This window comes from Ylistrum balloti, unplaced genomic scaffold (assembly GCF_031769215.1).
Source record: "Ylistrum balloti isolate Yb309-2 unplaced genomic scaffold, AGI_CSIRO_Ybal_v1 Utg369876, whole genome shotgun sequence".
NCBI lineage: Eukaryota > Metazoa > Mollusca > Bivalvia > Pectinida > Pectinidae > Ylistrum > Ylistrum balloti.
Window position 1 is genome coordinate 1013517 of NW_026782016.1, and position 13706 is coordinate 1027222.

The 13706-nt window shown below is 34.5% G+C and overlaps 2 protein-coding genes across 2 annotated transcripts; both read right to left on the bottom strand.

Moving 5' to 3' along the window:
• LOC132546217 (heat shock 70 kDa protein 12A-like) lies at nucleotides 1-3161 on the bottom strand. Its single transcript, XM_060209926.1, has 5 exons — nucleotides 3063-3161; nucleotides 2418-2732; nucleotides 1963-2181; nucleotides 1489-1648; nucleotides 1-1073 (listed from the first exon to the last, which is right to left on the bottom strand). Exons 1-5 carry the CDS (start codon nucleotides 3159-3161, stop codon nucleotides 1-3), a joined length of 1866 nt encoding a protein of 621 aa, XP_060065909.1.
• A 5928-nt stretch (nucleotides 3162-9089) lies between these two features.
• On the bottom strand, nucleotides 9090-13575 carry LOC132546188 (heat shock 70 kDa protein 12A-like). Its single transcript, XM_060209897.1, has 5 exons — nucleotides 13504-13575; nucleotides 12833-13147; nucleotides 11571-11789; nucleotides 10742-10898; nucleotides 9090-10150 (listed from the first exon to the last, which is right to left on the bottom strand). Exons 1-5 carry the CDS (start codon nucleotides 13573-13575, stop codon nucleotides 9090-9092), a joined length of 1824 nt encoding a protein of 607 aa, XP_060065880.1.
• Nucleotides 13576-13706: the final 131 nt, after the last annotated feature.

The following is a 13706-nucleotide window of genomic DNA, read 5'->3' on the forward strand; positions in this document are numbered from 1 at the left end:
TCACTGTAGAAAATCAAAGTATGCATATTTGTGCTCTTTTGTGTCTCTATCCCAGGCCTTGACTTCGATCTCGGCACCACCAAATTTCAGTTCAACATCAACACCCCTGTTTAACCCCTTGCGAGTGTCGGGCATTTGCACGACAAGTGATCCAACACATTTGCATCCCTCATCCGTGACATACATTGGAGTTTTATCAAGTGAAACATAAATATTGAAATGTACTTTTGTTTGATCTGCTGTCATAACGTTATAGGATTTTGTTTCACAACCTTCACCAACATTTATACGTTCACCTATTTTCACATGAATGCTGAAAACATTTCTACAGTAAAAACCCGTTTCGCTTAGAAACATATACTCAAAGGGATGTTTGGAAGGGTCCCATGGATAGCAGGTGTCAATTCCATATGTATACCTGCTGATCCGTTCTGTGATGGCGTCCAGCTCATGTCCATTGATGACAGCACCTTTCAGAACAGCAAGTCCAGAATCGTGCGGAATGATCAACCTCTTGCCTGGAAAAGTGGAAGAAATCTCATCTTGAAGAAGGGCACACTCGGCAAACCCTCCAACAAGTATGATTGATTTGATCTCCGACACCTCCTGCTGTTCCTGTAGCTCCGCAAGATGACTCTTTATCTTCTGAATGGATCCTGCGAACATGCCTTTGGCGAGGAAATGCTTCATTCGGAGTTTATCAACTTTCCATGTAATGTTGTTGGCATATTTTTTATTTGACATTGCGTTTTCTTCAAAACTCATATCAGGATTCATATCATGAAAAGTCTCCAGCAAACTTACCGGTAAGGTAAAGGTTATCTTAGTCTCCTCTGATGCTGCGGAAGAGATCGATCGCTTCTTTGATTCAAAAATTCGTTGTAACTCCAAGTAATCAGCCTCGTGTTTTTGCTTGAACGCTTCAAATACATCTTCATGAAGGATTTCAGCAAGGACTGCCTCAAACTCCTTGTCGACCATTGTACCTCCCCAGTCTCCGCCGTTGGCCATATACACTTCCTTTAGTTTCAGGCCTTCTTGTACTTCGTGGACAGTGATGTCGACCGTTCCTCCTGTGGCATAAATTTACTTGTATTATGTAGGGTAAGAACTTGCGCACGCGCTATACTTATTATGTTTTCGAAAAGTATATAATAAATAAATAAATAAATAAGTTAATATGGCTGCATAGATGGATAGATATATAATTATCATCATACATATACACATTTGAGGAATATTGCATGTTAAAATGAGATAATGAAACCGATAATTAAAGTACCACCAACCATCTGATCTTCTATTAGCCGAATTTCACATTTTCACATGCGCTTCTAATTTCAACTTTATTGGTAAACATAACTTTGCTATTATTGTACAGTAACTTATGATAATGAAAAACTTTAAGGTGATTATATTGCCATCTTGGAAAGATGAAAGTGAAATAAGACGCCAGTATTCATAACGAATAGTTCGAGTATTTCTTACCCCCTACATCCACAACCATGTATCTTGTACCAGGACTGAAGACGGCAATGTTGTCGCCTTTTTGTCCCACATCTAGGTCCTTTATCGGCAGGTATTTACAGCACAATGCAGCCGCTTCAGCTTCCAGCGACATAACTAATTGGTATCCTGGGATGCCTGCCTACAACGGAAAATCACTAGTACTGAAACAATGTCCAAAAAGAAAACTATGCCTTAACCATACGATATACACCTAGGGAGAGTGAAAGAGGATGAATGGCAGCGTCTGTGTATTGGCTCCATTTGCGCATTCTCTCAAAATAACACAATATCAATATATGATATATACGTTTAGAAAAAGCCTACATTTAAGATCAAAGGAACGTATAATACATTACTAGTTTTGTCACTCATCAGCGACGACAGCAGGGCAGTGTATGTATAAATGCATTACACGGATGCATTACACACGCATCAGATTATTTCAACACTTACTTGTTGAGCACATTCCCTCATAAATTGTTTTGACCTGTCACTCCATATTGCAGGCATGGTGAGGACCCAGCGGACATCTGCCATAAACACCTCCACCTTCTTTTCCTTACAAGTCTCTAATAAATGGTCTTTCATGTACTGGATAGCTGCTGTGAACACTTTCATTGCTAACATTGGTTTCCTATTTTGAGCATAGAGTTTCATCGATCTCGAGATATCCTGAATTAAAACATGATTGAAAATATCAAGAGGAGATTTTCAAATATGCAAAGCAAAGCAAATACTTGGCACAACCGTGTATATACACATTTCCTTGTTAAAGCAGAGTTATATTACCTAGAATCATGTTGTTTCCAAGCAATAAAACATAAGTTATAATTAGTTTTAATTAAAAAAATTGATCATATTTACAATGTCCATAAAAAACCTGTAATATGCATAAATCTAGAAACTACCTTCTGGTCATAAAGGGACATCTTAAAGCGCCGAAAGAAGAACCATTCATGATGTTTCCCTTCATCCATCAACCTAGCGTACTTGTCTTCAGCTTCAAATCCAAACGTATCAAAACTTTCATCGGGCTTAAATAGGACACACGTTGACGTTTTCATAGTGGCCAATTCACTCGAACCTGCTTTCCAAACAGTTGTATTGACGTTCAAAGGGGATTTTTTATAGTCACATTTAGTGGAGAAAGCGTAACCAGAATAGGTTGTACCGAGGTCCATAGCGGCAACAAGTGTATATGGCGAGTCCTTCAAGTCGCGTTTCTGCAAACACAAATCGAATCCGCATTTTAACAATGTAAATGGACAGTATTTTGTTCTTAATTGCAACGGATATTTACAATTAATGTTTAGTTAAACATCTATATTTATCACTTGTCTACAAAATGAAAAAGATATGTAACCGTTTTTAGGCATTCAAGATAAAACATTATACGTTACATCATTATAGGTGTACAAGCTATAAAGCTCTCTTCAGCATACATGTAACTTATTAGTGTCCTTTCATGACCTTCCAAGAATGGGTTTTGGATTATAAAAACTATCGTTGAAAAACCTAACGAACAACGATAAGGTTGCGTGTTTTACTCTTACCTGCACTTTTGGTAATGTTTCGATAACAGGGCTTCTTTTATGTCGTGCGTCAGATGATTGGATCATCGGTGAATGCTTGGATTGTATCTTGGATATCATTTTAACGGTCAAAATCGAAACCTATAACTAAAAACGATACAATATATCGTATCTAGAAATCATTATGAAATTATCGAGAAGAAACTATGTATTTAGTGATGTGAGATCGCACAAGGTTACATGATGAGTGATGTGCACACGATGTATGCACGATTTGTGTTGAGAGGTACACTTGACAAAATATGTTATTTCATAGTTATGTAGTTCTATCAGATACAGACTGAAAAGTTATACAATAATTAAGACTGACCTGTTCACAAAATATCCTACGTGACCAATCTAATTGCACAGACACTCATTATATGCATTATACACTATGTAAACATTAACTACAGTCATATTTTAATCACAGCAATAGATTATCGAAAATCTCATAACGTCAGAAATAGAGGTTACACAACGAGTGGTCATTGTATATTGAATTTATTCAGCTCGAGTTAGTTATTTTTCAAAAATTACAAAAACACTAGCTTTAGCGTGGGGGCGACTGAGGAAATCCAATGTGATCAAAAGAATATTGAAATTCAGATAGGGAGGTTCTCTATAATTCAACAAAGTGCGTGTAATTTTTTATCAACGTCAGAACAGCTATAAGACAAACTAATTGATATGATTGTAGAATATCTAACAATGATATCTGCTTAATTGATAATGAACACGCATTATATAGACAAAAACAGCCTAGTTATGTAGTTCTATTAGATACAAACTGAAAAGTTATACAATAATTAAGACTGACTTGTTCACAAAATATCCTAAGTGACCAATCTAATTGTTCAGACACTCATTACATGCATTATACACTATGTAAACATTAACTAGACTCATATTTTAATCACAGCAATAAATTATCGAAAATCTAATAACGTCAGAAAGGGATTTATTTGACATTTGATGCGTATTACTTATTTTATAAAGACATAATACATAGTCGGGTAAATTGTAAGTGGTATGTTTTTCACACCAGGGATCTAGCCAGCACGAACCTGTCACGTATAAACCTGTTTACAGGTAATTTATTTATCTTATGGACACACCTGTACACTAGAGATAGTAATTAATGCAGGATTCGGTTGCATTTCTAAAGATATCACCTATCGGCCTTGATAATCAACGTCAATATTCGCTATTCAGACGTATACATGTAAATACACGATTTTTGCATTTGATCAATTACGTCAAAAACCACTCTTACCAAACCAAAAAAAATAAATTTTTAACTAAAATCTTGTAACGTCTGTATTACTCTAATTGTTCTGTTATTTTGTAAAGACCAAATATAGACTCAGATGAATTTTAAGTGTTGTGTTTGTTACACTTGGTACCTAACCTGCACAAACCTGAATATACCTGTCTACAGGTTATTTTTGATCCTCCAGGCAAACCAATCATATCCGTATTTTAAAATAATTACATAATTTCCTGTTTACTTTTCTATCCATGATATCAAACAACCATTTTTTTCGAAACCGTTACAATTACCTTCTGGGGTATATCTATCATTTGCCTTTATTTCGATCTCTTCACCGCAAAATTTAACTCATTGCAGTTGTCGAGTAATTACACAACGAGAGACCAATCCCTCAACGGTGACATACATTGACTTTGCATTTGTCAAATGGTAACGTGTTTGGTTTGTACTTAAAACACAATAGGTAGGTAAAATGGATAGGTTGGTAGGTAGTAGGTAGGTAGGTATAGTTATAGAATATTCAACAATGGTATCTGCGTAATTAATAAAGAACACGCATCGTATAGACACAATCAGCGTATTGTACATCAGCTTTTGTATTTTAACGGTAGTCCATAACCCATAAATGTTCAACATCTAACACTTGTGTATCTATCAACATGATTTCTAAGTTTTCAAACATTTCTTATTCACATCCATATTTAGCAATTAGTTATTCCCAAAGCTTTTCTTGTACATCCAGTAGTAGATGTCTAACGATTTGGTTTATTAGAAGTATTTGTACGTGTTGTAATTTCTAACCTTACTGTTTTTCATTGAACTCATACATTTTATTTCTCATTAAGATTTATGACTCACATTTATAAATAGCAGTCAATAAGTCAATTCTGAGTTATATATATATATATATATATATATATATATATAATTTATTTTTGTACCCCATCTTTTTGTTGTACATAAAGACTGAAGTTAATGTCATTCAGATCTATATATTATATAACAACAGTGATTGATATTATGGTTGTATTTGAAATGTTCCTGTCATTTAATAAATGACCATTTGACAACATTTCTTTTCCCTGTTGTTTTTTGTTTTTTTGTTTTTTTTTTTTTTTTTTTTTGTTTATAAGACATGTACAACAAATAACAAGCTGCGGTTTCTGAGCTGGGTTACCATGCTAACATATATATATATTAAATTTCGACAATTTACAAAACAGCGCATGTAAACAACTAAACAATGACAATCTTATAACCCGTCGTGCCGTGAACTGCCTGATTAGTATTAACTGCATGATATGATTCAACAACATGTTTTAATAAACATTTACGTAACTGGTCACACGAAGAATGTTAAAGGAATAAAGATCTACTTACATAGTGTATTTACTGGATTGTTTCAGCCAGAATGGTTACACAGCTATGGTAACAAACAATTTGTCTGTAATGCTTAATAGACCTGTGTAATGGCGGTCAGTACTATATTAAAACTAATTTAGCTTCCTGTTTCAGGTCTAGGTATCGAGATAGAGGATATATACACATTGGTGTTTATCTCCGTTTAAGAAAACAACCTGCAGAAACATATGTACAACTATTATTCTTATCGAGCGAAATACCATTATAACCTTTAAACCTTTATGGAATGCCATAAAAGAGAGTAAAATCAAGTAAGCATATACAGGAACAAACTAGATCTTCAAGTAGATAAGGTTAAGCATACTAAGTAAATAAACTCAAAATATTTTAGAAAATGCTCATCAAATAATCAACAGATAGGGACAGAGTGACAAATACATGAATACATATAAATGCAAGTACAGAAATAACTCCTACAGTAGTCATGTGAAAAAGTAGACATATATCATATGTTGCATAATTCATTTTTTTATCTGTTCTAATACTTGTACAAACATAGGATATAAGAAGAATTGTCAGACACCTCCTGGGGACATATTTACTCAAAACTTGGTTTAAAAGGAGATTTATATGGTATTAGTTCTTCTGCAGATTTGAAGTGTGTAGCCAGTCGTACGTTTCTATGCTATCAGTGATAAGATTCCCCGTGATAAGGTTGTACCTCTCGGTGTCTAATAACACAAATGGTAACAAATATGATAACAATAATGAAAGTAATAACAAAAATCCCTGCAATACGGTTTTTTACTACTCATGTGTAATTATCATTGACAAACAATATACCGTTTACATTTATATATTCCCCGTGGTAAGTTGTATTTCTCTGTCTCCCATGTGATATGGTTGTATCTCTTAATCTGTACCGTTAGTGATGAATTTCGGTGTGTACTTTCAGTAGCAAAAATTCGTGTGATGCCGTTATGTCTTTCACTGTGTACTGTCAGTTACCGTTTGAATACATATATACAGGTTCCTATTGTGTTGAAATTGAATCCAGATTTGTAAGAATGTAGCAGAAAGCTTTCGAGGACTTTAAAACTGCACCTATAAAATTGTTTGATGAAGCCACCTCAAGGTTTTTACGAAAGATAATCACATTTGCCTAGCAAATTTAGATACATATAATCACCCTTTATATGAAAGTTCAATACAATAACCTAGATAGTAAATTGTACAATACACCGTATACTACCAGTCAATAGAATCATTATCGACATAAAACGTCATCTTGTCTGAAACATATCGAGTACGAAAAAATTCCAGCAATTATAAACATTGTTTAAATATTCATATAATTTAGTGTAGGAGCGAAACGAATACAAACTTTACAATACACTGTACATCCATATGTCTTTTAACTTACAGTCTACATGTATATAGAATTTACCTGGCCTATTTCAAAGTCTTTAATAAATCGTAGTTTGAACAAACCTTGCCAATATTTTGCAATAACATTTTTGAGAAATCTTTGTCAAGCGTCTAAATTGCGCTCTAGGTTCTATTCTTCTATTGTACACAAAGGATATGGTGATTACCTCCAACAAAGGACTACTATTTGCGTCGAGAAGTTTTTGTTTTAAATTCAAGCAAATATAAACATGATCCCGTCTCCTTGATGATATCATCTCTGCTGTCTCAATTACCCTTATTCCGGTTTGGCAAGTACAGGATACCTTCATTGGACGCAATTTGTGTAACATGATACATGTATCATGTTATTGTAAATTATTTGTAAATTAAGACACAATCTGATCAAACTTGTTTAAGTCACCAATGTATCGCTAGGTTTTAGTACATAATACATATATATGACAGTGCGGGTATCTGATGTACCTATTGCGTAAATGCATTTGGCAAAAAGAGAGCAATGTTGAAAATATCTCCCCAAACGCATATAGGTATTTATTGAAATGATAAAACCACATATATCACAAAGAGAAGCAAAGAACTCAGTACAATGTTTTGAAAAAATATTGATTTTATTGATACGTAACCGGCACCATTATTACTAAAAGCAGTGACATAAAACATCTTCCGAATAACATTATTGTACAAAAAAGTACCTAATACAACATTACTTATAGGCGAAATATAATTAATGTTATCACCTCTTTTATTGAACACCATAGCAAAACACCTTATTTGCAAATATTAGCATTCCTAATCCATGGGGCTGTCTGTAAACCGAGTTTAACTTGTACTAAACTTAAAATGCAATATACTTTTTTTAATGTATGTTCCGTTATGCAGAACTGTAGTTTTAATGATGGACATTGTTTCTATTTCCAAAACTTATACATAATCGCATGCTCCCGTCGTGTCGCTTTGTGTCACTTATATTAGCATTAACTGTAGTTTGCTTACAGAGTAGCATTGCATTAAGTACATAAAAAATGTCATCCTCAATTACTTATTTACAGACTGAATTAATTAGCAAAAAATGATAATAAATTTTATATTTTATATAAGAAAGATGCATTGGTATTATATTGCATTGTGTGGACGAATTGTAAAATAACGCATTACATCCTACTCTTAACAATTTCCTGATGCTTAGGTTTTGATCGGAAACTCCCGCGTTTTCCAATGATATAGTTTGTATAAATTCGTACCATAACATCTGATACATTACAGGAAATGAAGCTGAATGATAAAACTAAAATCATAATGTCGATAAAAGAAATTATCTTTTTATATTTATATTTTGCATCCTGACTTTTTAATTTAAATCAAGATTATATTCAAAAAGGTATGGATGCAGTCTGGACCACAGGATAATAACATGACGTCATTTTGACGCCATATTGACTGAATTTAAGCGTCGACTGAGTAACATGCATTATAGCTTTGCATTTATCATTTTGATGATTATAATTCCCAAAAAGTTTTTCCAGTATATAAATATACAGCGAGCAAACCAATTTCAAATTAGAATAAAAACCATGGAAATGTTTTAAATGGTACCCGAAATGTAAATATGACTGAATGTCTCATATTGAATTTTTCGTCACAGTGAATGCCATCTAGATGCCAGATAAGTATCATGACGTCCAAACGGACAACTCACGTGTCAGTGATTTCCTGATATTCACAAATATAAAGTAGTATTACTTGAACGGTAAAAATAATAAATCAAATAAAAGCTCCATTTAAAGTATTACTATATTGATTTTAAACGCATATCCTATTACTATTGTTTAAGATATCGTTTTCCTTATGGATACGCAGCGAAACTTCTGGTTTTGCCGTAGCCTCTAATATACCATCTTCCACCAAACCAGACAGATACGATTCAACCTGACTAATCTCTAATACTAGCCCAAAAAGTTGAAATAGGCTTTATGCTCCTCTCGGGAATGTATGTCGTACGCGGTGACCTCGATCTCTGCTCCCCCAAAAGTAAACTCTACGTCGACACCTCGGTGTAACCCTCTGTCTGTGTTGGTCATTTCTACTATAAATTCGCCAATGTTTTCACAATCGTCCTCATCAATATAAGTCGGATTGGGGTTTTTGGATGTGTATACCAGGACAGGGAGTTTTGTTTGGTCTTTTTCCATTACCCAGTATCGCTCAGTACTTCCGATCAGTCCAACGGGCACCTGCTCTCCTTGTTTTACGTGTACACAAAAACACCCATTGCAAAGTGTCTTACCTTCATCAGTGAATTTGCGGCTTTCGTCATGAATTTTTGAATCAAATGGCATATTGGTTCCAACCCCGTACGTTAAACGACTGATACGCTCAGTAATAGCGTCTAGCTCGTGGCCATTTATGACTGCGCCTTGCAGAACTGCCAATCCGGCTTCCTTTGGAATAATCAGCCGCTTCTTTGGGAACTTTTTCTCGATTTCTTCCTGCAGTAAAGGACATTCGGAGTAGCCACCTACCAGAAGGATGGCTTTGATGTGTTCTATTTCTGGTTTACGCAGAAGGTCGCTTATATGATCAATAATTGTTTTCACAGATTTGGAATATAATTTTTTTGCAAGATTCTTATCTAGCCGCATCTTATCCAAATTCCATGTAATATCTTTATCAAATTTTGATTTTAGTCTTTGTGAGATATCCACGTTGGGGTTCATCTGTTCAAAGGTATCAAGAAGACTAATGGGGAGTGCAAATGTTATTTTAGATCCCTGTGTCGAACTAATACTTCGCTTCTTAACTTCGAATGTTCTTTGTAGTTCTAAATAGTCTGCCTGGTTTTCCTCTTTGAATTTTTTGACGACCTGGTCACCCAATATCTCCGAAAGTAGTTTCATAAATTCTGTGTCGACCATTATGCCACCCCATTCACCTCCATTTGCCATATACAGCTCCTTTAGTTTTAGGTCGTCCTGTACTTCATGTACGGTGATGTCTACGGTGCCACCTGGTGGTTAACAAAACAGTTGTAAATTAATGTAGTAGCTGGCTTATAATAAGTACATCCTGGGCTATCAATGATAAATATTCCCTGAGTATAAAACACACACTTTCCTAGTGCAATATCAATGGTCAAGTAACGAATAACAGAAATCACATACATATCATACTTGTAACATAAACAAATATAAAATAATAATTTTTAAAAAAAAACAAGAAAAATATGAAACAAGATAGCCTGTGTAGTTTTTATACATCAATGTTATATATAATCAATGTAAAGCATTATCTAAGATAGCTGGTAAAGTCATTAAGATTAGCAAGAATGTTCATGATTAGAGATACAGAACATAATTTGCAACATGCGAAACATAGAATCTACCATATATTTTTATGTGTGTTAAAATTGAAATGACATCATATTATAACAAAACAATAACGGCTACAAATCATGAAGTGATTATTGGATCATAGATTTTCACTTTTTCAAATACGGGATGGAATTTGCTTACATTATGGACTGTTTCTCTACGATGAATCATAAAACGACAAATAAGTTCTATTGTATGTATTGTAGCATATATAAATGAACACGAACCTCCAACATCTAACACTAAGTATTGTGACCCAGGCTTGAACACAGAGACGTTTCCTCCTTCACCTTTGGCCATTTCTGTCACAGGTAGATATTTGCAGAATAGCGCAGCGGCTTCAGCTTCGAGAGACATGATTAGCTGGGGGCCTGGAATGCCCGCCTATGAAATAAAAACCCTAGGCATAATATTCAATGTATGGAGAGAATATCTAACGGTTTTCTCTTTAATACCATGTATGTTTAACGACCGCTTCCGGCATGATTTGCATGCACATTTACTTGCTAATCTAACAAGTGTCATTTTGGCAATGCTTCAAACATCACTTACGCATTTACTTATATTTTCAAACATATTTTTCAGTTTATTACGAAAAAAAAGCAGTAAGAAGGAGACTGCGTTGGTTGGGGGGATCATTGCTTGATTGCAAAAAGACACTCAAGTAGGTAGCACATTTCAAATAACAAATTAAACTGACAATAGAGAACCTCGGCATTGCTTTTGTGTTTTGGATACGTTTCACGAATAGGAATACAGTTTCCATGTACATCAGTGATTGCTCATGGACGAGATATAATTCGTCACCGAGGTGTTCAGCAGCGTTAAAGTGTGCATTTTATATACGTCCGCGACCTTACTCAAATATGCATCATATCTTATAAAATGCGTTTTGATAAGACTTTTGATGACATTTTATGAGGTGGTCATCCTGTTTGCATTTTCCTACACCTATATAATCAGTTGCAATATTAGACTTAAAAATTAATTTATTGTCTAATAATGGGACATTGCAATTCAAAGAAGAATACAACATGTGCATAAACTTAAACATACCTGTACAGCACATTCCCTCATAAACTGCTTTGCACGATCATTCCAGATAGCAGGTATTGTGAGGACCCAACGTATTTCTGACATGCTGACATCAACACCTCGATTCTTGCAAGAGTCTAATAAATGGTCTTTGAGGAACCGGATGGAGCATGTAAACACCTTCATAGCTGTCATCTCTTTCCCATTGCTTGATTTCAGCTTCATACTGCGGGATATCTCCTTAAGAAAACAAGACAGAATGATAGCAAAGAAAATGCAAAACAAGCACAGTCTTCTTCTTCTTCTTCTTCTTCTTCTTCTTCTTCTTCTTCTTCTTCTTCTTCTTCTTCTTCTTCTTCTAATCATTCATGATTTCTTTATTACTTGGTATTTTCATACGGCAAAAACAGCAATGGCAGATTTCTACTTATGCTTTTATTATAATTATGTAATTATGGATAAAAAATGTGGGGAAAGGTTATCAAAATGACCCCTTTAACATTTCTTTCGCTTGAGCAATATATAAGTTCAGTGTAATCTATACTTGTTGGTATTGCTGCTGTGGTCGTCGTTGAAAAATATCATGAAAATACAAACATGTGAATCTTATCATAAGCCAAACTCAAAATCAATACGACTAGGTCAAGACAAGATTATTAATGTTCATTAACATGCAAATTTTTGAAAACCTGTGTTATACGTTCGTGCATAAAAGGCTTGATATTGGGAACAAGCCCTTGAATACCGAATCAACTGTGACAAGTAAACACCATATGTTAGGGATGTCGGAGTGCTGATGTACAGGAATGGTAAATTCACAATAGGAAAATTAAAACCATCGCGCTTATTTTACAGCTTGGTGGAAAACAGTTCATTTTGATTTCGATCAACGAATAGATACATGTAAGGTGTCGTCGATAAAACAGAAAAGGCCTTCCTTTCCGGAACAACTAGCCACGGGATCACAAAACCAACAACTTTATACATATTTCTTTCCTTTAAATTTCAACTCAGTTGATTTTTGTGAGTATCTAAGTCTTTACTTTCGATATGTGTATTTTAGATATTGATATTGAGAACAAGCTCCGGAAATATCCAATCAATCGCTTTTTACAACATAGTTTGTCGAAAGCTGATCATATGGCTTGCATTACAAATAATCAATCTTTTTCTATGACCTTCCATTAGTTGGATTATACACTTCAAAAGTAAATAAGATATAATAACATCATTTATGGAATGCAGAACATGTTATAAAACAATATGAGTATTTTGTAACATACCTTTTCTTCATAAAGCGTCATTTTGAAGCGACGAAAGAAAAACCAGTCTTTGTGTTCATTCTTCTGCATTAAATCAGCATATTTGTCTTCAGCTTCAAATCCAAAGGAATTCACTGTCTGGCTTTTATCAAAGAGAATACAGCTTGATGTCTTCAGAGACATCAAGTTCCCTGAATTGGCAGTCCATGTCGTGTTATATACTTTCAATGGGTTTAAGTTGTGTTCGAATTTAGTAGAGAAAGCATACCCAGAAAATGTTGAACCGAAATCTATCGCTGCTACCATCGTGTAAGGGATGTCTTTGAGGTCTCTTATCTGGAATCGAGAGCAATTTGATTTACGACAAAAGGTGGTGAGTTAGGAACTCGAATAAAGTTAGTGGTTATGCAATATTGTCTTTTTCTTTCTCTAGCCCAATATTTGACCTGTGTCTTGACTATCGCTTAATTGCATATTGGCAATACAATTGTCTTATCCTTGGTGTGTTTTTGCTAGGATCACCATTTACGCATTTCGTTTATTCGTAGTTTGTCCCCTTTTTATCGATTTTGAATTTAATTACGATTTTTTGACATATCATTATTCTCATTGATTGACTTAATAATATAAAGTACAATTGAAGATATTATTCTGATGGCTGTATATTGGTAAATAAAATACGCCGGTCATACCCTTATACATTTGGTCTTGGTCTTGTCAACATGCGTCGAAGTGTCATGTCTACCAACCGGTTTCTGGGCCATGTTCTACAAGGAAACAACAGAGCATTAGAAAGTATGTAGGAATATGCTCAGAGTTAAATTTGCACCCTGGAACGTAAGTACCCGATAACGTGATAACATATGAGTAATCAACGTGTAACCTAAAGGAGGGA

Excerpts from the sequence above, each read along its gene's own strand:
- LOC132546217 (XM_060209926.1), bottom strand. The coding sequence starts at position 3,161 with ATGATATCCAAGATACAATCCAAGCATTCACCGATGATCCAATCATCT. Across the intron at positions 1,649-1,962 it reads TGAGGGAATGTGCTCAACAA|GCAGGCATCCCAGGATACCA; the intron begins GTAAGTGTTGAA and ends TTTCCGTTGTAG. Across the intron at positions 1,074-1,488 it reads CATGGTTGTGGATGTAGGGG|GAGGAACGGTCGACATCACT; the intron begins GTAAGAAATACT and ends TTTATGCCACAG.
- LOC132546188 (XM_060209897.1), bottom strand. The coding sequence starts at position 13,575 with ATGGCCCAGAAACCGGTTGGTAGACATGACACTTCGACGCATGTTGAC. Across the intron at positions 10,899-11,570 it reads TGAGGGAATGTGCTGTACAG|GCGGGCATTCCAGGCCCCCA; the intron begins GTATGTTTAAGT and ends TTTATTTCATAG. Across the intron at positions 10,151-10,741 it reads CTTAGTGTTAGATGTTGGAG|GTGGCACCGTAGACATCACC; the intron begins GTTCGTGTTCAT and ends GTTAACCACCAG.